Source organism: Pungitius pungitius, chromosome 10, assembly GCF_949316345.1.
Source record: "Pungitius pungitius chromosome 10, fPunPun2.1, whole genome shotgun sequence".
In the NCBI taxonomy this organism is placed as follows: domain Eukaryota; kingdom Metazoa; phylum Chordata; class Actinopteri; order Perciformes; family Gasterosteidae; genus Pungitius; species Pungitius pungitius.
The window spans coordinates 16,939,131-16,964,336 of NC_084909.1; the positions used below are offsets into that span (position 1 = coordinate 16,939,131).

Genomic DNA, 25,206 nt, shown 5'->3' on the forward strand with positions numbered 1-25,206 from the left:
AATGTCGATTGAGTTACTTTCTTACCAGTTACTGTTGGTGTCATGGGTGTGGCCCTGACAGCCACTGTGCTCATTAGAGAGGAAATCTGTTCTTGGACACTGGGCAGTTCAGTGAATTCAGACACAGATAGAGTGTAATTAGGGTGATGTGATACTTTTCGCAGTTCCCCAGTGTCAGAGTTCCTCGTTCCAATGCCAATGACAATGATGCCCTGCTGTTTCAGAACAGACGCTGGAGTATCTACATTGTCAAAAGACCTCCCACCATTTAGTAGAATTAAAATCTGTGGAACCCCTTGCAGGCGCCGACTCCCGGCGGGGTTTGTAAAGACGTTGTCCCTGACATATTGAAGGGCAGCCCCGGTGTTGAGAGGCCGGCCTCCTTTGTGCTTCAGCCCTCTTATGGAATCCAAAATATCTTCTTTTGTGGAGTATGTATTCAAATTGAATTGGACCTCTACATCTCTGCTGTATTGGACTACAGAGACACGGTCTTTTCTTTCTCCCACGTGTAGTTTTTCAACCACTTTCTCAACAAAATCACGCATGGCAGGGAAGCCATTCCTTGTGCCGTCAGAGCCATCCAGAAGGAAAACAATATCCTTTTGGGTAGTGTAAGCTAAGAAAAGACAGGAAGACAAAGAATGAAAGAACATTGCAACAGGTACACCTTTGTACCAATGATAAATTGCTGAGCTATTTCTTTGAAAAGGACACGCCCCTGCGTTGTCAAACTTTTTCACAGTAGGGAAGTACCCGGCAGCCTCTTTTAACAAAAAAACATTGAGCCAAACAGGTATTTCACTGGATTCATAGCCCTCACGGTAGGTGGAGCTAGTCAAGAAGCCTTTCAGGACAGCAAGAGGCAGTGCTTGTTTACGTACCAAGTTCAGTTGGGGATTCTGTTTCGACGTCAATAACCAAAGCCTCCAAAGAGGACTGAAGTTGCTCTTGGACGAGTTGAAGGTCGGAGAAATCAGACACAGAGACAGCAGAATTGTCATCGTGGGATATCTTCTGCAGTTCTCTGCTATCAGACCCCCTGGTTCCAATTGCAAAGGTCAAGACACCCAACTGTTTAAGAGCAGAGGCCGCTGCATCAACACTGTCAGAAGACCGTCCACCACTTAGCAGTATGAGGACCTGTGGAGCTCCTTCCAGGCGCCTGCTTCCGGCAGAGGCGGTGAAAACATTGTCCCTCACGTACTGGAGAGCTGCTCCAGTGTTGAGGGGTCTTCCGCCTTTGTGCCTCAAACCTCTGACGATGTCAAGCATCTGGGCTTTTGTCCCGTATGTGTTCAAATAGAAGTGGGCGGTTGGATCTCTGCTGTACTGAACCACTGAGACACGGTCTTTGCTATCATCAACACTAAGTCTCTCTACTACTCTTTGGACAAAGTCTTGCATGGCTCGGAATCCAGTTCTAGTACCATCAGATCCATCCAGCAAGAACACAACATCTCTTCCCGTTTGCTTTGTCACCACTGGGAAACATAGAGTCAAAGTTATATTTCGGTTCACGTGTCAAACACTCACTGTCCAAAAGTCAGATGATGAAAGTCAATGCAAAGGTTTCAAAAATATTCTATCATTTCAAGCTCAACAGTCTTGCCAAAGTGGCATTTGCTGACGTGACCAAATGGAAACACACTTTCATACAGTTGAAGTAAATGCCACCATACTCTTGAAATGTCGATTGAGTTACTTTCTTACCAGTTACTGTTGGTGTCATGGGTGTGGCCCTGACAGCCACTGTGCTCATTAGAGAGGAAATCTGTTCTTGGACACTGGGCAGTTCAGTGAATTCAGACACAGATAGAGTGTAATTAGGGTGATGTGATACTTTTCGCAGTTCCCCAGTGTCAGAGTTCCTCGTTCCAATGCCAATGACAATGATGCCCTGCTGTTTCAGAACAGACGCTGGAGTATCTACATTGTCAAAAGACCTCCCACCATTTAGTAGAATTAAAATCTGTGGAACCCCTTGCAGGCGCCGACTCCCGGCGGGGTTTGTAAAGACGTTGTCCCTGACATATTGAAGGGCAGCCCCGGTGTTGAGAGGCCGGCCTCCTTTGTGCTTCAGCCCTCTTATGGAATCCAAAATATCTTCTTTTGTGGAGTATGTATTCAAATTGAATTGGACCTCTACATCTCTGCTGTATTGGACTACAGAGACACGGTCTTTTCTTTCTCCCACGTGTAGTTTTTCAACCACTTTCTCAACAAAATCACGCATGGCAGGGAAGCCATTCCTTGTGCCGTCAGAGCCATCCAGAAGGAAAACAATATCCTTTTGGGTAGTGTAAGCTAAGAAAAGACAGGAAGACAAAGAATGAAAGAACATTGCAACAGGTACACCTTTGTACCAATGATAAATTGCTGAGCTATTTCTTTGAAAAGGACACGCCCCTGCGTTGTCAAACTTTTTCACAGTAGGGAAGTACCCGGCAGCCTCTTTTAACAAAAAAACATTGAGCCAAACAGGTATTTCACTGGATTCATAGCCCTCACGGTAGGTGGAGCTAGTCAAGAAGCCTTTCAGGACAGCAAGAGGCAGTGCTTGTTTACGTACCAAGTTCAGTTGGGGATTCTGTTTCGACGTCAATAACCAAAGCCTCCAAAGAGGACTGAAGTTGCTCTTGGACGAGTTGAAGGTCGGAGAAATCAGACACAGAGACAGCAGAATTGTCATCGTGGGATATCTTCTGCAGTTCTCTGCTATCAGACCCCCTGGTTCCAATTGCAAAGGTCAAGACACCCAACTGTTTAAGAGCAGAGGCCGCTGCATCAACACTGTCAGAAGACCGTCCACCACTTAGCAGTATGAGGACCTGTGGAGCTCCTTCCAGGCGCCTGCTTCCGGCAGAGGCGGTGAAAACATTGTCCCTCACGTACTGGAGAGCTGCTCCAGTGTTGAGGGGTCTTCCGCCTTTGTGCCTCAAACCTCTGACGATGTCAAGCATCTGGGCTTTTGTCCCGTATGTGTTCAAATAGAAGTGGGCGGTTGGATCTCTGCTGTACTGAACCACTGAGACACGGTCTTTGCTATCATCAACACTAAGTCTCTCTACTACTCTTTGGACAAAGTCTTGCATGGCTCGGAATCCAGTTCTAGTACCATCAGATCCATCCAGCAAGAACACAACATCTCTTCCCGTTTGCTTTGTCACCACTGGGAAACATAGAGTCAAAGTTATATTTCGGTTCACGTGTCAAACACTCACTGTCCAAAAGTCAGATGATGAAAGTCAATGCAAAGGTTTCAAAAATATTCTATCATTTCAAGCTCAACAGTCTTGCCAAAGTGGCATTTGCTGACGTGACCAAATGGAAACACACTTTCATACAGTTGAAGTAAATGCCACCATACTCTTGAAATGTCGATTGAGTTACTTTCTTACCAGTTACTGTTGGTGTCATGGGTGTGGCCCTGACAGCCACTGTGCTCATTAGAGAGGAAATCTGTTCTTGGACACTGGGCAGTTCAGTGAATTCAGACACAGATAGAGTGTAATTAGGGTGATGTGATACTTTTCGCAGTTCCCCAGTGTCAGAGTTCCTCGTTCCAATGCCAATGACAATGATGCCCTGCTGTTTCAGAACAGACGCTGGAGTATCTACATTGTCAAAAGACCTCCCACCATTTAGTAGAATTAAAATCTGTGGAACCCCTTGCAGGCGCCGACTCCCGGCGGGGTTTGTAAAGACGTTGTCCCTGACATATTGAAGGGCAGCCCCGGTGTTGAGAGGCCGGCCTCCTTTGTGCTTCAGCCCTCTTATGGAATCCAAAATATCTTCTTTTGTGGAGTATGTATTCAAATTGAATTGGACCTCTACATCTCTGCTGTATTGGACTACAGAGACACGGTCTTTTCTTTCTCCCACGTGTAGTTTTTCAACCACTTTCTCAACAAAATCACGCATGGCAGGGAAGCCATTCCTTGTGCCGTCAGAGCCATCCAGAAGGAAAACAATATCCTTTTGGGTAGTGTAAGCTAAGAAAAGACAGGAAGACAAAGAATGAAAGAACATTGCAACAGGTACACCTTTGTACCAATGATAAATTGCTGAGCTATTTCTTTGAAAAGGACACGCCCCTGCGTTGTCAAACTTTTTCACAGTAGGGAAGTACCCGGCAGCCTCTTTTAACAAAAAAACATTGAGCCAAACAGGTATTTCACTGGATTCATAGCCCTCACGGTAGGTGGAGCTAGTCAAGAAGCCTTTCAGGACAGCAAGAGGCAGTGCTTGTTTACGTACCAAGTTCAGTTGGGGATTCTGTTTCGACGTCAATAACCAAAGCCTCCAAAGAGGACTGAAGTTGCTCTTGGACGAGTTGAAGGTCGGAGAAATCAGACACAGAGACAGCAGAATTGTCATCGTGGGATATCTTCTGCAGTTCTCTGCTATCAGACCCCCTGGTTCCAATTGCAAAGGTCAAGACACCCAACTGTTTAAGAGCAGAGGCCGCTGCATCAACACTGTCAGAAGACCGTCCACCACTTAGCAGTATGAGGACCTGTGGAGCTCCTTCCAGGCGCCTGCTTCCGGCAGAGGCGGTGAAAACATTGTCCCTCACGTACTGGAGAGCTGCTCCAGTGTTGAGGGGTCTTCCGCCTTTGTGCCTCAAACCTCTGACGATGTCAAGCATCTGGGCTTTTGTCCCGTATGTGTTCAAATAGAAGTGGGCGGTTGGATCTCTGCTGTACTGAACCACTGAGACACGGTCTTTGCTATCATCAACACTAAGTCTCTCTACTACTCTTTGGACAAAGTCTTGCATGGCTCGGAATCCAGTTCTAGTACCATCAGATCCATCCAGCAAGAACACAACATCTCTTCCCGTTTGCTTTGTCACCACTGGGAAACATAGAGTCAAAGTTATATTTCGGTTCACGTGTCAAACACTCACTGTCCAAAAGTCAGATGATGAAAGTCAATGCAAAGGTTTCAAAAATATTCTATCATTTCAAGCTCAACAGTCTTGCCAAAGTGGCATTTGCTGACGTGACCAAATGGAAACACACTTTCATACAGTTGAAGTAAATGCTACCATACTCTTGAAATGTCGATTGAGTTACTTTCTTACCAGTTACTGTTGGTGTCATGGGTGTGGCCCTGACAGCCACTGTGCTCATTAGAGAGGAAATCTGTTCTTGGACACTGGGCAGTTCAGTGAATTCAGACACAGATAGAGTGTAATTAGGGTGATGTGATACTTTTCGCAGTTCCCCAGTGTCAGAGTTCCTCGTTCCAATGCCAATGACAATGATGCCCTGCTGTTTCAGAACAGACGCTGGAGTATCTACATTGTCAAAAGACCTCCCACCATTTAGTAGAATTAAAATCTGTGGAACCCCTTGCAGGCGCCGACTCCCGGCGGGGTTTGTAAAGACGTTGTCCCTGACATATTGAAGGGCAGCCCCGGTGTTGAGAGGCCGGCCTCCTTTGTGCTTCAGCCCTCTTATGGAATCCAAAATATCTTCTTTTGTGGAGTATGTATTCAAATTGAATTGGACCTCTACATCTCTGCTGTATTGGACTACAGAGACACGGTCTTTTCTTTCTCCCACGTGTAGTTTTTCAACCACTTTCTCAACAAAATCACGCATGGCAGGGAAGCCATTCCTTGTGCCGTCAGAGCCATCCAGAAGGAAAACAATATCCTTTTGGGTAGTGTAAGCTAAGAAAAGACAGGAAGACAAAGAATGAAAGAACATTGCAACAGGTACACCTTTGTACCAATGATAAATTGCTGAGCTATTTCTTTGAAAAGGACACGCCCCTGCGTTGTCAAACTTTTCACAGTAGGGAAGTACCCGGCAGCCTCTTTTAACAAAAAAACATTGAGCCAAACAGGTATTTCACTGGATTCATAGCCCTCACGGTAGGTGGAGCTAGTCAAGAAGCCTTTCAGGACAGCAAGAGGCAGTGCTTGTTTACGTACCAAGTTCAGTTGGGGATTCTGTTTCGACGTCAATAACCAAAGCCTCCAAAGAGGACTGAAGTTGCTCTTGGACGAGTTGAAGGTCGGAGAAATCAGACACAGAGACAGCAGAATTGTCATCGTGGGATATCTTCTGCAGTTCTCTGCTATCAGACCCCCTGGTTCCAATTGCAAAGGTCAAGACACCCAACTGTTTAAGAGCAGAGGCCGCTGCATCAACACTGTCAGAAGACCGTCCACCACTTAGCAGTATGAGGACCTGTGGAGCTCCTTCCAGGCGCCTGCTTCCGGCAGAGGCGGTGAAAACATTGTCCCTCACGTACTGGAGAGCTGCTCCAGTGTTGAGGGGTCTTCCGCCTTTGTGCCTCAAACCTCTGACGATGTCAAGCATCTGGGCTTTTGTCCCGTATGTGTTCAAATAGAAGTGGGCGGTTGGATCTCTGCTGTACTGAACCACTGAGACACGGTCTTTGCTATCATCAACACTAAGTCTCTCTACTACTCTTTGGACAAAGTCTTGCATGGCTCGGAATCCAGTTCTAGTACCATCAGATCCATCCAGCAAGAACACAACATCTCTTCCCGTTTGCTTTGTCACCACTGGGAAACATAGAGTCAAAGTTATATTTCGGTTCACGTGTCAAACACTCACTGTCCAAAAGTCAGATGATGAAAGTCAATGCAAAGGTTTCAAAAATATTCTATCATTTCAAGCTCAACAGTCTTGCCAAAGTGGCATTTGCTGACGTGACCAAATGGAAACACACTTTCATACAGTTGAAGTAAATGCTACCATACTCTTGAAATGTCGATTGAGTTACTTTCTTACCAGTTACTGTTGGTGTCATGGGTGTGGCCCTGACAGCCACTGTGCTCATTAGAGAGGAAATCTGTTCTTGGACACTGGGCAGTTCAGTGAATTCAGACACAGATAGAGTGTAATTAGGGTGATGTGATACTTTTCGCAGTTCCCCAGTGTCAGAGTTCCTCGTTCCAATGCCAATGACAATGATGCCCTGCTGTTTCAGAACAGACGCTGGAGTATCTACATTGTCAAAAGACCTCCCACCATTTAGTAGAATTAAAATCTGTGGAACCCCTTGCAGGCGCCGACTCCCGGCGGGGTTTGTAAAGACGTTGTCCCTGACATATTGAAGGGCAGCCCCGGTGTTGAGAGGCCGGCCTCCTTTGTGCTTCAGCCCTCTTATGGAATCCAAAATATCTTCTTTTGTGGAGTATGTATTCAAATTGAATTGGACCTCTACATCTCTGCTGTATTGGACTACAGAGACACGGTCTTTTCTTTCTCCCACGTGTAGTTTTTCAACCACTTTCTCAACAAAATCACGCATGGCAGGGAAGCCATTCCTTGTGCCGTCAGAGCCATCCAGAAGGAAAACAATATCCTTTTGGGTAGTGTAAGCTAAGAAAAGACAGGAAGACAAAGAATGAAAGAACATTGCAACAGGTACACCTTTGTACCAATGATAAATTGCTGAGCTATTTCTTTGAAAAGGACACGCCCCTGCGTTGTCAAACTTTTTCACAGTAGGGAAGTACCCGGCAGCCTCTTTTAACAAAAAAACATTGAGCCAAACAGGTATTTCACTGGATTCATAGCCCTCACGGTAGGTGGAGCTAGTCAAGAAGCCTTTCAGGACAGCAAGAGGCAGTGCTTGTTTACGTACCAAGTTCAGTTGGGGATTCTGTTTCGACGTCAATAACCAAAGCCTCCAAAGAGGACTGAAGTTGCTCTTGGACGAGTTGAAGGTCGGAGAAATCAGACACAGAGACAGCAGAATTGTCATCGTGGGATATCTTCTGCAGTTCTCTGCTATCAGACCCCCTGGTTCCAATTGCAAAGGTCAAGACACCCAACTGTTTAAGAGCAGAGGCCGCTGCATCAACACTGTCAGAAGACCGTCCACCACTTAGCAGTATGAGGACCTGTGGAGCTCCTTCCAGGCGCCTGCTTCCGGCAGAGGCGGTGAAAACATTGTCCCTCACGTACTGGAGAGCTGCTCCAGTGTTGAGGGGTCTTCCGCCTTTGTGCCTCAAACCTCTGACGATGTCAAGCATCTGGGCTTTTGTCCCGTATGTGTTCAAATAGAAGTGGGCGGTTGGATCTCTGCTGTACTGAACCACTGAGACACGGTCTTTGCTATCATCAACACTAAGTCTCTCTACTACTCTTTGGACAAAGTCTTGCATGGCTCGGAATCCAGTTCTAGTACCATCAGATCCATCCAGCAAGAACACAACATCTCTTCCCGTTTGCTTTGTCACCACTGGGAAACATAGAGTCAAAGTTATATTTCGGTTCACGTGTCAAACACTCACTGTCCAAAAGTCAGATGATGAAAGTCAATGCAAAGGTTTCAAAAATATTCTATCATTTCAAGCTCAACAGTCTTGCCAAAGTGGCATTTGCTGACGTGACCAAATGGAAACACACTTTCATACAGTTGAAGTAAATGCCACCATACTCTTGAAATGTCGATTGAGTTACTTTCTTACCAGTTACTGTTGGTGTCATGGGTGTGGCCCTGACAGCCACTGTGCTCATTAGAGAGGAAATCTGTTCTTGGACACTGGGCAGTTCAGTGAATTCAGACACAGATAGAGTGTAATTAGGGTGATGTGATACTTTTCGCAGTTCCCCAGTGTCAGAGTTCCTCGTTCCAATGCCAATGACAATGATGCCCTGCTGTTTCAGAACAGACGCTGGAGTATCTACATTGTCAAAAGACCTCCCACCATTTAGTAGAATTAAAATCTGTGGAACCCCTTGCAGGCGCCGACTCCCGGCGGGGTTTGTAAAGACGTTGTCCCTGACATATTGAAGGGCAGCCCCGGTGTTGAGAGGCCGGCCTCCTTTGTGCTTCAGCCCTCTTATGGAATCCAAAATATCTTCTTTTGTGGAGTATGTATTCAAATTGAATTGGACCTCTACATCTCTGCTGTATTGGACTACAGAGACACGGTCTTTTCTTTCTCCCACGTGTAGTTTTTCAACCACTTTCTCAACAAAATCACGCATGGCAGGGAAGCCATTCCTTGTGCCGTCAGAGCCATCCAGAAGGAAAACAATATCCTTTTGGGTAGTGTAAGCTAAGAAAAGACAGGAAGACAAAGAATGAAAGAACATTGCAACAGGTACACCTTTGTACCAATGATAAATTGCTGAGCTATTTCTTTGAAAAGGACACGCCCCTGCGTTGTCAAACTTTTCACAGTAGGGAAGTACCCGGCAGCCTCTTTTAACAAAAAAACATTGAGCCAAACAGGTATTTCACTGGATTCATAGCCCTCACGGTAGGTGGAGCTAGTCAAGAAGCCTTTCAGGACAGCAAGAGGCAGTGCTTGTTTACGTACCAAGTTCAGTTGGGGATTCTGTTTCGACGTCAATAACCAAAGCCTCCAAAGAGGACTGAAGTTGCTCTTGGACGAGTTGAAGGTCGGAGAAATCAGACACAGAGACAGCAGAATTGTCATCGTGGGATATCTTCTGCAGTTCTCTGCTATCAGACCCCCTGGTTCCAATTGCAAAGGTCAAGACACCCAACTGTTTAAGAGCAGAGGCCGCTGCATCAACACTGTCAGAAGACCGTCCACCACTTAGCAGTATGAGGACCTGTGGAGCTCCTTCCAGGCGCCTGCTTCCGGCAGAGGCGGTGAAAACATTGTCCCTCACGTACTGGAGAGCTGCTCCAGTGTTGAGGGGTCTTCCGCCTTTGTGCCTCAAACCTCTGACGATGTCAAGCATCTGGGCTTTTGTCCCGTATGTGTTCAAATAGAAGTGGGCGGTTGGATCTCTGCTGTACTGAACCACTGAGACACGGTCTTTGCTATCATCAACACTAAGTCTCTCTACTACTCTTTGGACAAAGTCTTGCATGGCTCGGAATCCAGTTCTAGTACCATCAGATCCATCCAGCAAGAACACAACATCTCTTCCCGTTTGCTTTGTCACCACTGGGAAACATAGAGTCAAAGTTATATTTCGGTTCACGTGTCAAACACTCACTGTCCAAAAGTCAGATGATGAAAGTCAATGCAAAGGTTTCAAAAATATTCTATCATTTCAAGCTCAACAGTCTTGCCAAAGTGGCATTTGCTGACGTGACCAAATGGAAACACACTTTCATACAGTTGAAGTAAATGCCACCATACTCTTGAAATGTCGATTGAGTTACTTTCTTACCAGTTACTGTTGGTGTCATGGGTGTGGCCCTGACAGCCACTGTGCTCATTAGAGAGGAAATCTGTTCTTGGACACTGGGCAGTTCAGTGAATTCAGACACAGATAGAGTGTAATTAGGGTGATGTGATACTTTTCGCAGTTCCCCAGTGTCAGAGTTCCTCGTTCCAATGCCAATGACAATGATGCCCTGCTGTTTCAGAACAGACGCTGGAGTATCTACATTGTCAAAAGACCTCCCACCATTTAGTAGAATTAAAATCTGTGGAACCCCTTGCAGGCGCCGACTCCCGGCGGGGTTTGTAAAGACGTTGTCCCTGACATATTGAAGGGCAGCCCCGGTGTTGAGAGGCCGGCCTCCTTTGTGCTTCAGCCCTCTTATGGAATCCAAAATATCTTCTTTTGTGGAGTATGTATTCAAATTGAATTGGACCTCTACATCTCTGCTGTATTGGACTACAGAGACACGGTCTTTTCTTTCTCCCACGTGTAGTTTTTCAACCACTTTCTCAACAAAATCACGCATGGCAGGGAAGCCATTCCTTGTGCCGTCAGAGCCATCCAGAAGGAAAACAATATCCTTTTGGGTAGTGTAAGCTAAGAAAAGACAGGAAGACAAAGAATGAAAGAACATTGCAACAGGTACACCTTTGTACCAATGATAAATTGCTGAGCTATTTCTTTGAAAAGGACACGCCCCTGCGTTGTCAAACTTTTCACAGTAGGGAAGTACCCGGCAGCCTCTTTTAACAAAAAAACATTGAGCCAAACAGGTATTTCACTGGATTCATAGCCCTCACGGTAGGTGGAGCTAGTCAAGAAGCCTTTCAGGACAGCAAGAGGCAGTGCTTGTTTACGTACCAAGTTCAGTTGGGGATTCTGTTTCGACGTCAATAACCAAAGCCTCCAAAGAGGACTGAAGTTGCTCTTGGACGAGTTGAAGGTCGGAGAAATCAGACACAGAGACAGCAGAATTGTCATCGTGGGATATCTTCTGCAGTTCTCTGCTATCAGACCCCCTGGTTCCAATTGCAAAGGTCAAGACACCCAACTGTTTAAGAGCAGAGGCCGCTGCATCAACACTGTCAGAAGACCGTCCACCACTTAGCAGTATGAGGACCTGTGGAGCTCCTTCCAGGCGCCTGCTTCCGGCAGAGGCGGTGAAAACATTGTCCCTCACGTACTGGAGAGCTGCTCCAGTGTTGAGGGGTCTTCCGCCTTTGTGCCTCAAACCTCTGACGATGTCAAGCATCTGGGCTTTTGTCCCGTATGTGTTCAAATAGAAGTGGGCGGTTGGATCTCTGCTGTACTGAACCACTGAGACACGGTCTTTGCTATCATCAACACTAAGTCTCTCTACTACTCTTTGGACAAAGTCTTGCATGGCTCGGAATCCAGTTCTAGTACCATCAGATCCATCCAGCAAGAACACAACATCTCTTCCCGTTTGCTTTGTCACCACTGGGAAACATAGAGTCAAAGTTATATTTCGGTTCACGTGTCAAACACTCACTGTCCAAAAGTCAGATGATGAAAGTCAATGCAAAGGTTTCAAAAATATTCTATCATTTCAAGCTCAACAGTCTTGCCAAAGTGGCATTTGCTGACGTGACCAAATGGAAACACACTTTCATACAGTTGAAGTAAATGCTACCATACTCTTGAAATGTCGATTGAGTTACTTTCTTACCAGTTACTGTTGGTGTCATGGGTGTGGCCCTGACAGCCACTGTGCTCATTAGAGAGGAAATCTGTTCTTGGACACTGGGCAGTTCAGTGAATTCAGACACAGATAGAGTGTAATTAGGGTGATGTGATACTTTTCGCAGTTCCCCAGTGTCAGAGTTCCTCGTTCCAATGCCAATGACAATGATGCCCTGCTGTTTCAGAACAGACGCTGGAGTATCTACATTGTCAAAAGACCTCCCACCATTTAGTAGAATTAAAATCTGTGGAACCCCTTGCAGGCGCCGACTCCCGGCGGGGTTTGTAAAGACGTTGTCCCTGACATATTGAAGGGCAGCCCCGGTGTTGAGAGGCCGGCCTCCTTTGTGCTTCAGCCCTCTTATGGAATCCAAAATATCTTCTTTTGTGGAGTATGTATTCAAATTGAATTGGACCTCTACATCTCTGCTGTATTGGACTACAGAGACACGGTCTTTTCTTTCTCCCACGTGTAGTTTTTCAACCACTTTCTCAACAAAATCACGCATGGCAGGGAAGCCATTCCTTGTGCCGTCAGAGCCATCCAGAAGGAAAACAATATCCTTTTGGGTAGTGTAAGCTAAGAAAAGACAGGAAGACAAAGAATGAAAGAACATTGCAACAGGTACACCTTTGTACCAATGATAAATTGCTGAGCTATTTCTTTGAAAAGGACACGCCCCTGCGTTGTCAAACTTTTCACAGTAGGGAAGTACCCGGCAGCCTCTTTTAACAAAAAAACATTGAGCCAAACAGGTATTTCACTGGATTCATAGCCCTCACGGTAGGTGGAGCTAGTCAAGAAGCCTTTCAGGACAGCAAGAGGCAGTGCTTGTTTACGTACCAAGTTCAGTTGGGGATTCTGTTTCGACGTCAATAACCAAAGCCTCCAAAGAGGACTGAAGTTGCTCTTGGACGAGTTGAAGGTCGGAGAAATCAGACACAGAGACAGCAGAATTGTCATCGTGGGATATCTTCTGCAGTTCTCTGCTATCAGACCCCCTGGTTCCAATTGCAAAGGTCAAGACACCCAACTGTTTAAGAGCAGAGGCCGCTGCATCAACACTGTCAGAAGACCGTCCACCACTTAGCAGTATGAGGACCTGTGGAGCTCCTTCCAGGCGCCTGCTTCCGGCAGAGGCGGTGAAAACATTGTCCCTCACGTACTGGAGAGCTGCTCCAGTGTTGAGGGGTCTTCCGCCTTTGTGCCTCAAACCTCTGACGATGTCAAGCATCTGGGCTTTTGTCCCGTATGTGTTCAAATAGAAGTGGGCGGTTGGATCTCTGCTGTACTGAACCACTGAGACACGGTCTTTGCTATCATCAACACTAAGTCTCTCTACTACTCTTTGGACAAAGTCTTGCATGGCTCGGAATCCAGTTCTAGTACCATCAGATCCATCCAGCAAGAACACAACATCTCTTCCCGTTTGCTTTGTCACCACTGGGAAACATAGAGTCAAAGTTATATTTCGGTTCACGTGTCAAACACTCACTGTCCAAAAGTCAGATGATGAAAGTCAATGCAAAGGTTTCAAAAATATTCTATCATTTCAAGCTCAACAGTCTTGCCAAAGTGGCATTTGCTGACGTGACCAAATGGAAACACACTTTCATACAGTTGAAGTAAATGCTACCATACTCTTGAAATGTCGATTGAGTTACTTTCTTACCAGTTACTGTTGGTGTCATGGGTGTGGCCCTGACAGCCACTGTGCTCATTAGAGAGGAAATCTGTTCTTGGACACTGGGCAGTTCAGTGAATTCAGACACAGATAGAGTGTAATTAGGGTGATGTGATACTTTTCGCAGTTCCCCAGTGTCAGAGTTCCTCGTTCCAATGCCAATGACAATGATGCCCTGCTGTTTCAGAACAGACGCTGGAGTATCTACATTGTCAAAAGACCTCCCACCATTTAGTAGAATTAAAATCTGTGGAACCCCTTGCAGGCGCCGACTCCCGGCGGGGTTTGTAAAGACGTTGTCCCTGACATATTGAAGGGCAGCCCCGGTGTTGAGAGGCCGGCCTCCTGTGTGCTTCAGCCCTCTTATGGAATCCAAAATATCTTCTTTTGTGGAGTATGTATTCAAATTGAATTGGACCTCTACATCTCTGCTGTATTGGACTACAGAGACACGGTCTTTTCTTTCTCCCACGTGTAGTTTTTCAACCGCTTTCTCAACAAAATCACGCATGGCAGGGAAGCCATTCCTTGTGCCGTCAGAGCCATCCAGAAGGAAAACAATATCCTTTTGGGTAGTGTAAACTAAGAAAAGACAGGAAGACAAAGAATGAAAGAACATTGCAACAGGTACACCTTTGTACCAATGATAAATTGCTGAGCTATTTCTTTGAAAAGGACACGCCCCTGCGTTGTCAAACTTTTCACAGTAGGGAAGTACCCGGCAGCCTCTTTTAACAAAAAAACATTGAGCCAAACAGGTATTTCACTGGATTCATAGCCCTCACGGTAGGTGGAGCTAGTCAAGAAGCCTTTCAGGACAGCAAGAGGCAGTGCTTGTTTACGTACCAAGTTCAGTTGGGGATTCTGTTTCGACGTCAATAACCAAAGCCTCCAAAGAGGACTGAAGTTGCTCTTGGATGAGTTGAAGGTCGGAGAAATCAGACACAGAGACAGCAGAATTGTCATCGTGGGATATCTTCTGCAGTTCTCTGCTATCAGACCCCCTGGTTCCAATTGCAAAGGTCAAGACACCCAACTGTTTAAGAGCAGAGGCCGCTGCATCAACACTGTCAGAAGACCGTCCACCACTTAGCAGTATGAGGACCTGTGGAGCTCCTTCCAGGCGCCTGCTTCCGGCAGAGGCGGTGAAAACATTGTCCCTCACGTACTGGAGAGCTGCTCCAGTGTTGAGGGGTCTTCCGCCTTTGTGCCTCAAACCTCTGACGATGTCAAGCATCTGGGCTTTTGTCCCGTATGTGTTCAAATAGAAGTGGGCGGTTGGATCTCTGCTGTACTGAACCACTGAGACACGGTCTTTGCTATCATCAACACTAAGTCTCTCTACTACTCTTTGGACAAAGTCTTGCATGGCTCGGAATCCAGTTCTAGTACCATCAGATCCATCCAGCAAGAACACAACATCTCTTCCCGTTTGCTTTGTCACCACTGGGAAACATAGAGTCAAAGTTATATTTCGGTTCACGTGTCAAACACTCACTGTCCAAAAGTCAGATGATGAAAGTCAATGCAAAGGTTTCAAAAATATTCTATCATTTCAAGCTCAACAGTCTTGCCAAAGTGGCATTTGCTGACGTGACCAAATGGAAACACACTTTCATACAGTTGAAGTAAATGCCACCATACTCTTGAAATGTCGATTGAGTTACTTTCTTACCAGTTACTGTTGGTGTCATGGGTGTGGCCCTGACAGCCACTGTGCTCATTAGAGAGGAAATCTGTTCTTGGACACTGGGCAGTTCAGTGAATTCAGACACAGATAGAGTGTAATTAGGGTGATGTGATACTTTTCGCAGTTCCCCAGTGTCAGAGTTCCTCGTTCCAATGCCAATGACAATGATGCCCTGCTGTTTCAGAACAGACGCTGGAGTATCTACATTGTCAAAAGACCTCCCACCATTTAGTAGAATTAAAATCTGTGGAACCCCTTGCAGGCGCCGACTCCCGGCGGGGTTTGTAAAGACGTTGTCCCTGACATATTGAAGGGCAGCCCCGGTGTTGAGAGGCCGGCCTCCTGTGTGCTTCAGCCCTCTTATGGAATCCAAAATATCTTCTTTTGTGGAGTATGTATTCAAATTGAATTGGACCTCTACATCTCTGCTGTATTGGACTACAGAGACACGGTCTTTTCTTTCTCCCACGTGTAGTTTTTCAACCGCTTTCTCAACAAAATCACGCATGGCAGGGAAGCCATTCCTTGTGCCGTCAGAGCCATCCAGAAGGAAAACAATATCCTTTTGGGTAGTGTAAACTAAGAAAAGACAGGAAGACAAAGAATGAAAGAACATTGCAACAGGTACACCTTTGTACCAATGATAAATTGCTGAGCTATTTCTTTGAAAAGGACACGCCCCTGCGTTGTCAAACTTTTCACAGTAGGGAAGTACCCGGCAGCCTCTTTTAACAAAAAAACATTGAGCCAAACAGGTATTTCACTGGATTCATAGCCCTCACGGTAGGTGGAGCTAGTCAAGAAGCCTTTCAGGACAGCAAGAGGCAGTGCTTGTTTACGTACCAAGTTCAGTTGGGGATTCTGTTTCGACGTCAATAACCAAAGCCTCCAAAGAGGACTGAAGTTGCTCTTGGATGAGTTGAAGGTCGGAGAAATCAGACACAGAGACAGCAGAATTGTCATCGTGGGATATCTTCTGCAGTTCTCTGCTATCAGACCCCCTGGTTCCAATTGCAAAGGTCAAGACACCCAACTGTTTAAGAGCAGAGGCCGCTGCATCAACACTGTCAGAAGACCGTCCACCACTTAGCAGTATGAGGACCTGTGGAGCTCCTTCCAGGCGCCTGCTTCCGGCAGAGGCGGTGAAAACATTGTCCCTCACGTACTGGAGAGCTGCTCCAGTGTTGAGGGGTCTTCCGCCTTTGTGCCTCAAACCTCTGACGATGTCAAGCATCTGGGCTTTTGTCCCGTATGTGTTCAAATAGAAGTGGGCGGTTGGATCTCTGCTGTACTGAACCACTGAGACACGGTCTTTGCTATCATCAACACTAAGTCTCTCTACTACTCTTTGGACAAAGTCTTGCATGGCTCGGAATCCAGTTCTAGTACCATCAGATCCATCCAGCAAGAACACAACATCTCTTCCCGTTTGCTTTGTCACCACTGGGAAACATAGAGTCAAAGTTATATTTCGGTTCACGTGTCAAACACTCACTGTCCAAAAGTCAGATGATGAAAGTCAATGCAAAGGTTTCAAAAATATTCTATCATTTCAAGCTCAACAGTCTTGCCAAAGTGGCATTTGCTGACGTGACCAAATGGAAACACACTTTCATACAGTTGAAGTAAATGCTACCATACTCTTGAAATGTCGATTGAGTTACTTTCTTACCAGTTACTGTTGGTGTCATGGGTGTGGCCCTGACAGCCACTGTGCTCATTAGAGAGGAAATCTGTTCTTGGACACTGGGCAGTTCAGTGAATTCAGACACAGATAGAGTGTAATTAGGGTGATGTGATACTTTTCGCAGTTCCCCAGTGTCAGAGTTCCTCGTTCCAATGCCAATGACAATGATGCCCTGCTGTTTCAGAACAGACGCTGGAGTATCTACATTGTCAAAAGACCTCCCACCATTTAGTAGAATTAAAATCTGTGGAACCCCTTGCAGGCGCCGACTCCCGGCGGGGTTTGTAAAGACGTTGTCCCTGACATATTGAAGGGCAGCCCCGGTGTTGAGAGGCCGGCCTCCTGTGTGCTTCAGCCCTCTTATGGAATCCAAAATATCTTCTTTTGTGGAGTATGTATTCAAATTGAATTGGACCTCTACATCTCTGCTGTATTGGACTACAGAGACACGGTCTTTTCTTTCTCCCACGTGTAGTTTTTCAACCGCTTTCTCAACAAAATCACGCATGGCAGGGAAGCCATTCCTTGTGCCGTCAGAGCCATCCAGAAGGAAAACAATATCCTTTTGGGTAGTGTAAACTAAGAAAAGACAGGAAGACAAAGAATGAAAGAACATTGCAACAGGTACACCTTTGTACCAATGATAAATTGCTGAGCTATTTCTTTGAAAAGGACACGCCCCTGCGTTGTCAAACTTTTCACAGTAGGGAAGTACCCGGCAGCCTCTTTTAACAAAAAAACATTGAGCCAAACAGGTATTTCACTGGATTCATAGCCCTCACGGTAGGTGGAGCTAGTCAAGAAGCCTTTCAGGACAGCAAGAGGCAGTGCTTGTTTACGTACCAAGTTCAGTTGGGGATTCTGTTTCGACGTCAATAACCAAAGCCTCCAAAGAGGACTGAAGTTGCTCTTGGATGAGTTGAAGGTCGGAGAAATCAGACACAGAGACAGCAGAATTGTCATCGTGGGATATCTTCTGCAGTTCTCTGCTATCAGACCCCCTGGTTCCAATTGCAAAGGTCAAGACACCCAACTGTTTAAGAGCAGAGGCCGCTGCATCAACACTGTCAGAAGACCGTCCACCACTTAGCAGTATGAGGACCTGTGGAGCTCCTTCCAGGCGCCTGCTTCCGGCAGAGGCGGTGAAAACATTGTCCCTCACGTACTGGAGAGCTGCTCCAGTGTTGAGGGGTCTTCCGCCTTTGTGCCTCAAACCTCTGACGATGTCAAGCATCTGGGCTTTTGTCCCGTATGTGTTCAAATAGAAGTGGGCGGTTGGATCTCTGCTGTACTGAACCACTGAGACACGGTCTTTGCTATCATCAACACTAAGTCTCTCTACTACTCTTTGGACAAAGTCTTGCATGGCTCGGAATCCAGTTCTAGTACCATCAGATCCATCCAGCAAGAACACAACATCTCTTTCTTTTGGCTTTCCTTTCACTAGACAAAATAAAGTTTGAGACATTTGTAGATGATTGCGTCAAATCTTTCCTTTGCAAATGTCAGTCAAAGAAAGCAAACAAACATCCCTTGTTATGCCAACACATCACTTCTTTTGTACATGCTGACAGTTATTTTGTCAAACTGGAGCTGGCTGACCTGATCTGTCCTGTAATACACTTATTTTTGAATGTTCTTGATTTTGTTAAAAAATGATTAGCGTGTTCTCACTTGTAGGGTATAAAATGTATACTCATACAATGCTAGAATCTTTATTGCAGTTGCATGAGACACACTTTAGTTACTGTTCACTATGCTTTTAACTAGTTTCAAAGTCAAACCTTTGTCGTTATTGGTCTGAGTATGATATTGATGCCTCTGGGACTGGTATCTTCTGCACAGTTTATTAGGGTGACAGAAATGACTACAATCACACAGTAAAGGTTTGTGTTCACCTGTGCTTTGAGATCATGGTAAATACATATAATTGTATTTGTTATTTACAATCAGGACCTGTGGCAAAGTGACTTATATTGTTACTTATTGAAATAATCTTGATTTTTGGCCCAATTTCCATTTGTTTGGCAAGGTCTCTGACTAAATCTAAACTTTGTCTTTTACTTGCTCACACATCTCCACCTAGTAAACAATACTGCAACTTCTAAGTCCATGTAGAAAACATGTCTCAAATGCTAATCATTTTTTCACGTCTTACCATTCACAGTTGGAAATTCAGTTGTGTCTTCTGTACCCCTCAATGCGGCCTCCACAGATAGATGTATGCTTTGCAGATTGTTGAAGTTTGTCACATGAAAATAATATGCAGGCGTGAAAGAGATGGTTTGCATTTCCAAAGTATCAGCATTATTTGATCCAATAGTAAAAGTCTTTATCCCATTCACTTTGAGAGACTGTGCTGGTCCTCTGACATCATCCCCTGATCTTCCCCCACTAAAAACATACAGATATTGTGGGACTGATTCTGCATTTCTGCCTCCAACTGAAGCAGCAAAGACATTGTCTCTGACAAACTCAAGTGCTTTGCCAATGTTGAGGGGTCTCCCCGACTTGTGTCTTATTGTTCCGATGGAATTGAGAACATCATTCTTGGTTGAATAGGAATTCAGGTAGAAGTTGACTGTGGAGTCACGGTTGTATTGAACAACAGCAACTTGGTCTCTGTTCTCATCTATGTTTAAACTTTCAACCATTGTTTTAACAAAGCGTCGTATCTCTTCAAAGCCATTTCTTGAGTCAAGTGATCCATCAATAAGAAATACTACATCATGTTTCTCAGTATCTGCAACAAAGACAAAGATGTACACACGTATGATTTTTTGCAGTTACAGGCAAAGCGACAGTCCCCATAACCCTGTTAACTAAAAAGTAAATTCTTCAGCTAAAAGGTTGAAATATTATATCTTACCAAAAGCCTTTGAGGAAGCAGTTTGCTCTGGGTGATGGGAAGCACTTTGTATCAGTGACAAGACTTCTTCCTTAGCATTGGGAAGTTCCTCATAATCAGTAACAGAGACCACATAATTAGGGTCATGAGATATTGTCTGCAGCTCAAGAGTGTCCGCATCAGGTGTTCCAACAGCAATTGATATGACACCAGTCTCTTTTAGCATTCTGACAGGGGTTCTTATGTCATCTCCAGATCTTCCACTACTCAGTAGTATGAGTATCTGTGGAACTCCTTCAAGGAGTCTACTTCCTGAGTCAGAAGTAAATACATAGTCCCTCACATACTGGAGAGCTGCCCCAATGTTGTGAGGGTACCCTCCTTTGTGATTGAGGCTTCTTAATGCATCGAGAACATCATCCTCTGTTGTGTAACGTCCTAGGTTGAAATCAATCTGTGCTGTGCTGCTGTATTGGACCACAGCCACGCGATCTTTGTTTGCATCAATATTAAGGTCCACCACTATACTCTGCACAAAGTCCTTAATATCTGGGAATCTTTGTTGAGAATTATCAGAACCATCAAGCACGAAAACTATGTCTCTTCTGTTGGGATCTGGAAAAAGACAGGAATATAAGCAAAATAATTGATGATCAAATTTTTCAGGAAAAGTCTATTATTCCTCCAAATGTTCAGTTACCTTGCGTACAGAACTAGCTATATTATATTTTGTATATTATTTTAATAACTTTTTGTTAATGCTATCCTCACCACTGGATATGGACAAAATATTCTAGAATAATAAAAGCCATTTTCCATCAGAATATAGAATGTTTTAAAGTAATTTTGGGAACAAATAATCCAAATTAAATCCCACATGGCAAAGCCTATTTTTCTCTTCCCCTATGCAAATTTGATTGTATATATAATTATAGAAGAAAATATCCAGAGAATAGAGGAGATATTACGATGTTAAATATCACCAGCCCTTCCGCTGGAGAGCTCTTTGCTCAACAGAAAGAACTCATAACAGAATAAAAGACAAGAAGTCTGCATTAGAGGTGGGCAAAAGGACACTACCCTGTTACCACCCATCATTCACCCCAATTTGGAATACATGTCTTGAGGTCTATGTCATGCACACGGTGTATAACATGAAGTCATTCCAGTCATTACTCTTACCATTTAAGAGTGGTTGTATAGAAGGTGTTACACCCTTCTTGATGACAGAAAATACACGTTGTTCAATGCCTGACAGATCATTTGCGTCTGCTGCAAAGAAAGCATGAGTAGCTTCCTGTGAAATAGACTGAATCTCAGGAGTATCGGCATTCTTTGTTCCCACCACAAATAACATCACACCCATTCCTCTCAAGTTTTCCACAGCATTTCTGAAATCATCACTTGATCGTCCGCCAATTAAGAGAACCAAAATCTGAGGGACGCCCTGGTGGTGTCTACTCCCAGAGGAGGTAGTGAAAACATTATCCTTGACGTACTGAAGGGCTGCACCAGTATTGACGGTTCTGCCTCCTTTATGTCTCAGACTTCGCACATTGTCAGCAACCTTCTGCTGTGTCTTGTATGTGTTTAGAAAGAATTCAACTGAGGGTTGTCCGCTGTATTGCACCACTGAAACTTGATCTTTGTTCTCGTCCACATTGAATTTTTCTACCATCCTCCCAACAAAGCCAATGACTACCTTAAAATCATTTAGCATTCTGTCCGAGGAATCCAGTAAAAATACAATATCATTTTTAATGTATTCGGTTTGATCTGGAGAAATTGTCAAACACAAGGATAAAGCTAATTTAGTTACACATTAAGATATCCCATAATGAAATAAAGAGAGACAGATAGATGGAGAGTCTTACCTAATACATTTTCTGGTTTTAGTATTGGCTGCCTGTGAGGCACCCTTTTCACAAATGCCACAAGTTGTTGAGGGGTGCTCTCAACATCATCAAAGCCATGCACAGAGAAAGCGTAGGAAGGATCGTGTGCGATCATTTGCAGCTCAAGTGTATCTGCATTTCTTGTTCCTACACAAAAAGGAACTATTTTGTCCTTTTTTAGAGCCACAGTGGCACCTGCAACATCGTCTTGAGATCTTCCCCCATTCAGCAGAATCAATATCTGAGGGACACCGTCCGGATGCCGACTCCCAGAGTATTCAGCAAAAGCAGTTTTGCGCACATAGTCAAGAGCTGCCCCAGTGTAGCGGGGTCTACCTCCTTTATGGTTCAACTGCTGTATAGCAGCTAGAACGTTTTCTTTTTCTTTGTAGGTGTTCAAGCTGAAATGTATCTGCTGATCTCTGCTATACTGGACCACAGACACACGGTCTTTGTTCTCACCAACAGTGAGGCTTTCTACCACTTTTTGGGCAAAACGTTTCATTGCTTGGAAGCCATTCAGAGTTTCATCTGACCCATCCAGTAGAAATACGACGTCTTTTTGAGGGGACTCAAATTCAACTAGAAAATAATAGGAAAACTTTAGCTTCACAGATATAATGCATACGCTAGGTACAATTATTACACCATGAATGTGTGGTAAAGTCATAAGAGCTGATAATCAAAATTCAAAGAAAGTTTTGGTTAAACAATTAACCAAAAAGTGCTTACACCATAAGCGGAGATTCAGTTTGATTCTCAAATGTTGTATGCCTCACCATTTACCAACAGTTGTAGGCTCAACATGTAATTTATCCCAGACAAATACAGCAATGGCTGTCTGAATGGATTAAAGTTCCCCAAAGACAGGAAAGTTGAAAATAAATCAAGGAAAAAGCAATTTTTTCAAGCTCTGCCTGTGTAGCATTTTTCATTCAGATGGAGACATTATGCCGATCTGTTTTAGATCTAATGCCGCCTCTAAAACATTATCATTGGAATTGCAACATTTGTCAGTAAAAATAAAATCTGGGGGACTCCCACATGAATTAATTGATGATGATTTTGTGCATAGCTTGTGGTCCATTTGTCGAGTCAACCGAGCCATCAAGGATAAACACTATGTAACTCTTTTTACTGGCGGTGGCAACAAGGTGATACATAAATAGAAAAGATAACGTTTTCAAGGCTTTTTACACCAATGTGTATTTTCAGCATAATCAGGTTAAAAGTCTAGGAATAAATTGAGTATGGAAAGAAAGATAAAAAAAGGGTGCCCCCTGTTATAATGGCAGGGGAAACACTGTAAGAAAAGAGGGATACCTTCTGAAAAGAAAAAGTTTCATCAAAACCTGTTAATCTTTCTTGAGTGACTTTGACTTGACTTGACTTTTATAGAGGCATGAAGTTGCGATTGGATAGAGGTCAATTTGGAGATATCAGTGACCTTGTATGTGAGAACAGGTTTGTAGGCAATGCTTTCAATTGGCTTCTCCCACTCTGTTCCCGACTGAAACATTTCCATACTCTTTAAGAGCAAAGGCTGGGCTTCTCACATTATCAGTGGATGGTTTACTACTCACAACCATTAAAATCTTTTTCATTTAGGAAGAAGAAGAAAAAGAACACACCATTTGAAGAGATTTAGCTTACCTTGTTGTAGAACTTGGATCAGCTCTTCCCTTGGAAGTCCCACATAGTTATTGAGCCTTTGTGGTATACTGCTAAGCTCACTGAATTCCCTCACATTGAAGGCAAATGAAGGGTTGTGTGAAATGGCCTCAATCTGCTTTGGGTCGGCATCTTTGACACCAACACCAAATGGTACGACTCCAGTTGTCTTCAGCGCACTAGCAGAATCCTTCACGTTATCCTTGGACCTTCCTCCAGTCAAAACAATTAGAAACTGAGGGACATTTTGTGCAGCCCGGCTACCATACCTTTCGGACAAAATTGTGTCCTTCATGAATTTTAGAGCGGTTCCTGTGTTTAGGTTACGTCCACCAGTCAGTGTCATTGCATTGACAGCACTTATTACTTCATCTTTGGTTTGATAAGTGTTAAGGTAGAATGTTGGCGTTGGCCTCTCGCTGTGTTGAACCACTGAAACTCGCACCCTGTCAATCCCAATGTCAAGTGGTTCAATGACTTTAATGATGAAGTCCCGGATGTAGGCAAAATCTGCTCGAACATTTTCTGATCCATCAATGAGAAAGGCAACATCCCTTTCAGCTCCAGCAACATCTGAGGGAAATTAATAACGGGAAAGACATTTCAATGATATCATTATTTACATCAGATTTATTTCATTTCTGATAGAAACAGAGAGGTGCAAATCTCACCAATTGATGTTGTAACATCTGTATCGCCAACTACTGTTGTCAACTTTGGCATGATTTGTTCTGCCATAGCTGGCAAATTAGAGAAACTTGTTTCATGGTAAGCCAAATCTGGAACAAAGGCTACCGTTTTCATTAGGGCTTCGTCTCCTTGCCCAGAAGTGACGGTGAAAGTCAAAATTCCATTGACAGCCAACTTATCAGCGATCGATTTAACTTCATCCTGGGCTGGACCACCTGTAACCAGAACCAAAACTTGCTGGACTCCCTGCCTCCTGCGTGAGCCAGTTGATGCATTGAACATATTGCGAAGGGCGTAATCCAATGCAGCTCCTGTATTCAAAACGGAACCTCCAGTGAGCCTCAGTTGAGAGATTTTATTGACAACCTCTTGCCTGCTGCTAAAGGTGTTCAGATAAAACTCAATTTTTTGACGGTCAGCAAACTGCAGGAGGCCAATCTGAACCCTCTCAGGACGAACATCCAGCTGGTTGACCACGTTGATAATGAAGTCTCTCACAAATGGCAAGTTACCACTGCCAATGTAGTTGGAGCCATCCACAAGGAAGACAATGTCTCTGATCACTCTCTGAGTCTGGACTGTGGTTATCTCCACTAGGGAAAAATCACAAAAGATGTTTTATTTTAACAAATTATCCGGCAGGGCTTTACTAACATTTCCAAAACAACAACTAAATAGTAGAAATTATTCTCTGCATTTAGCCCATCCTAGCTCTAGGTAAAAAAAAAATCAATTGCATGTTGTGACTATTTTACAACCTGCCATTACACTAGGATAATTAATTTGGTCCATGAACCAATATATTCTACTGTTTACCTCATGCTCATCCAAAATAAATGGCACTCTCTGATCTTTTGAAAAACAAATTTCAAAGTTTAAATCCTTATGCTATGTATTCTTAAGGCAGTGTTTTGTGTGATGGCTCTGTCAAATCATCAATTATTACATTACTTTACATTTTAACTAAACGACTTACAATAAGTGCCTAACTAACCTCAAGGATACCAACTCAGAAGAACAAGAAACAAGAAAGTGCAATTTCATCAAATAAGCCAACTTAGAAATTGATATAGATAAGAGCCATTATAAGTACAATTTAAGTGCTAGAATTGGTTTTTAGTCAAGGTATAGTCTAAAGAGGTGTATCTTTAGTTTGAGGCGTAAGATGTAAAGGCTCTCTGCGGTCCT

The 25,206-nt window shown here is 44.2% G+C and overlaps 1 protein-coding gene across 1 annotated transcript in view; it reads right to left on the reverse strand.

The window, feature by feature from the left end:
• The window catches only part of col6a3 (collagen, type VI, alpha 3), a 39,787-nt gene extending 19,680 nt beyond the window's left edge, over positions 1–20,107 (reverse strand). Inside the window, exons 1-24 of the mRNA XM_062565261.1 lie at positions 19,784–20,107; positions 19,073–19,657; positions 17,758–18,357; positions 16,900–17,493; positions 16,071–16,670; positions 15,213–15,806; positions 14,384–14,983; positions 13,526–14,119; positions 12,697–13,296; positions 11,839–12,432; positions 11,010–11,609; positions 10,152–10,745; positions 9,323–9,922; positions 8,465–9,058; positions 7,636–8,235; positions 6,777–7,370; positions 5,948–6,547; positions 5,090–5,683; positions 4,261–4,860; positions 3,402–3,995; positions 2,573–3,172; positions 1,714–2,307; positions 885–1,484; positions 26–619 (exon numbers count right to left, since the gene is read on the reverse strand). Of these exons, the coding sequence (XP_062421245.1) occupies positions 26–619; positions 885–1,484; positions 1,714–2,307; positions 2,573–3,172; positions 3,402–3,995; positions 4,261–4,860; positions 5,090–5,683; positions 5,948–6,547; positions 6,777–7,370; positions 7,636–8,235; positions 8,465–9,058; positions 9,323–9,922; positions 10,152–10,745; positions 11,010–11,609; positions 11,839–12,432; positions 12,697–13,296; positions 13,526–14,119; positions 14,384–14,983; positions 15,213–15,806; positions 16,071–16,670; positions 16,900–17,493; positions 17,758–18,357; positions 19,073–19,657; positions 19,784–19,988 (13,924 nt within the window). The 5' untranslated portion in view covers positions 19,989–20,107. The remainder of the gene's footprint in view (positions 1–25; positions 620–884; positions 1,485–1,713; positions 2,308–2,572; positions 3,173–3,401; positions 3,996–4,260; positions 4,861–5,089; positions 5,684–5,947; positions 6,548–6,776; positions 7,371–7,635; positions 8,236–8,464; positions 9,059–9,322; positions 9,923–10,151; positions 10,746–11,009; positions 11,610–11,838; positions 12,433–12,696; positions 13,297–13,525; positions 14,120–14,383; positions 14,984–15,212; positions 15,807–16,070; positions 16,671–16,899; positions 17,494–17,757; positions 18,358–19,072; positions 19,658–19,783) is intronic.
• Positions 20,108–25,206: the final 5,099 nt, after the last annotated feature.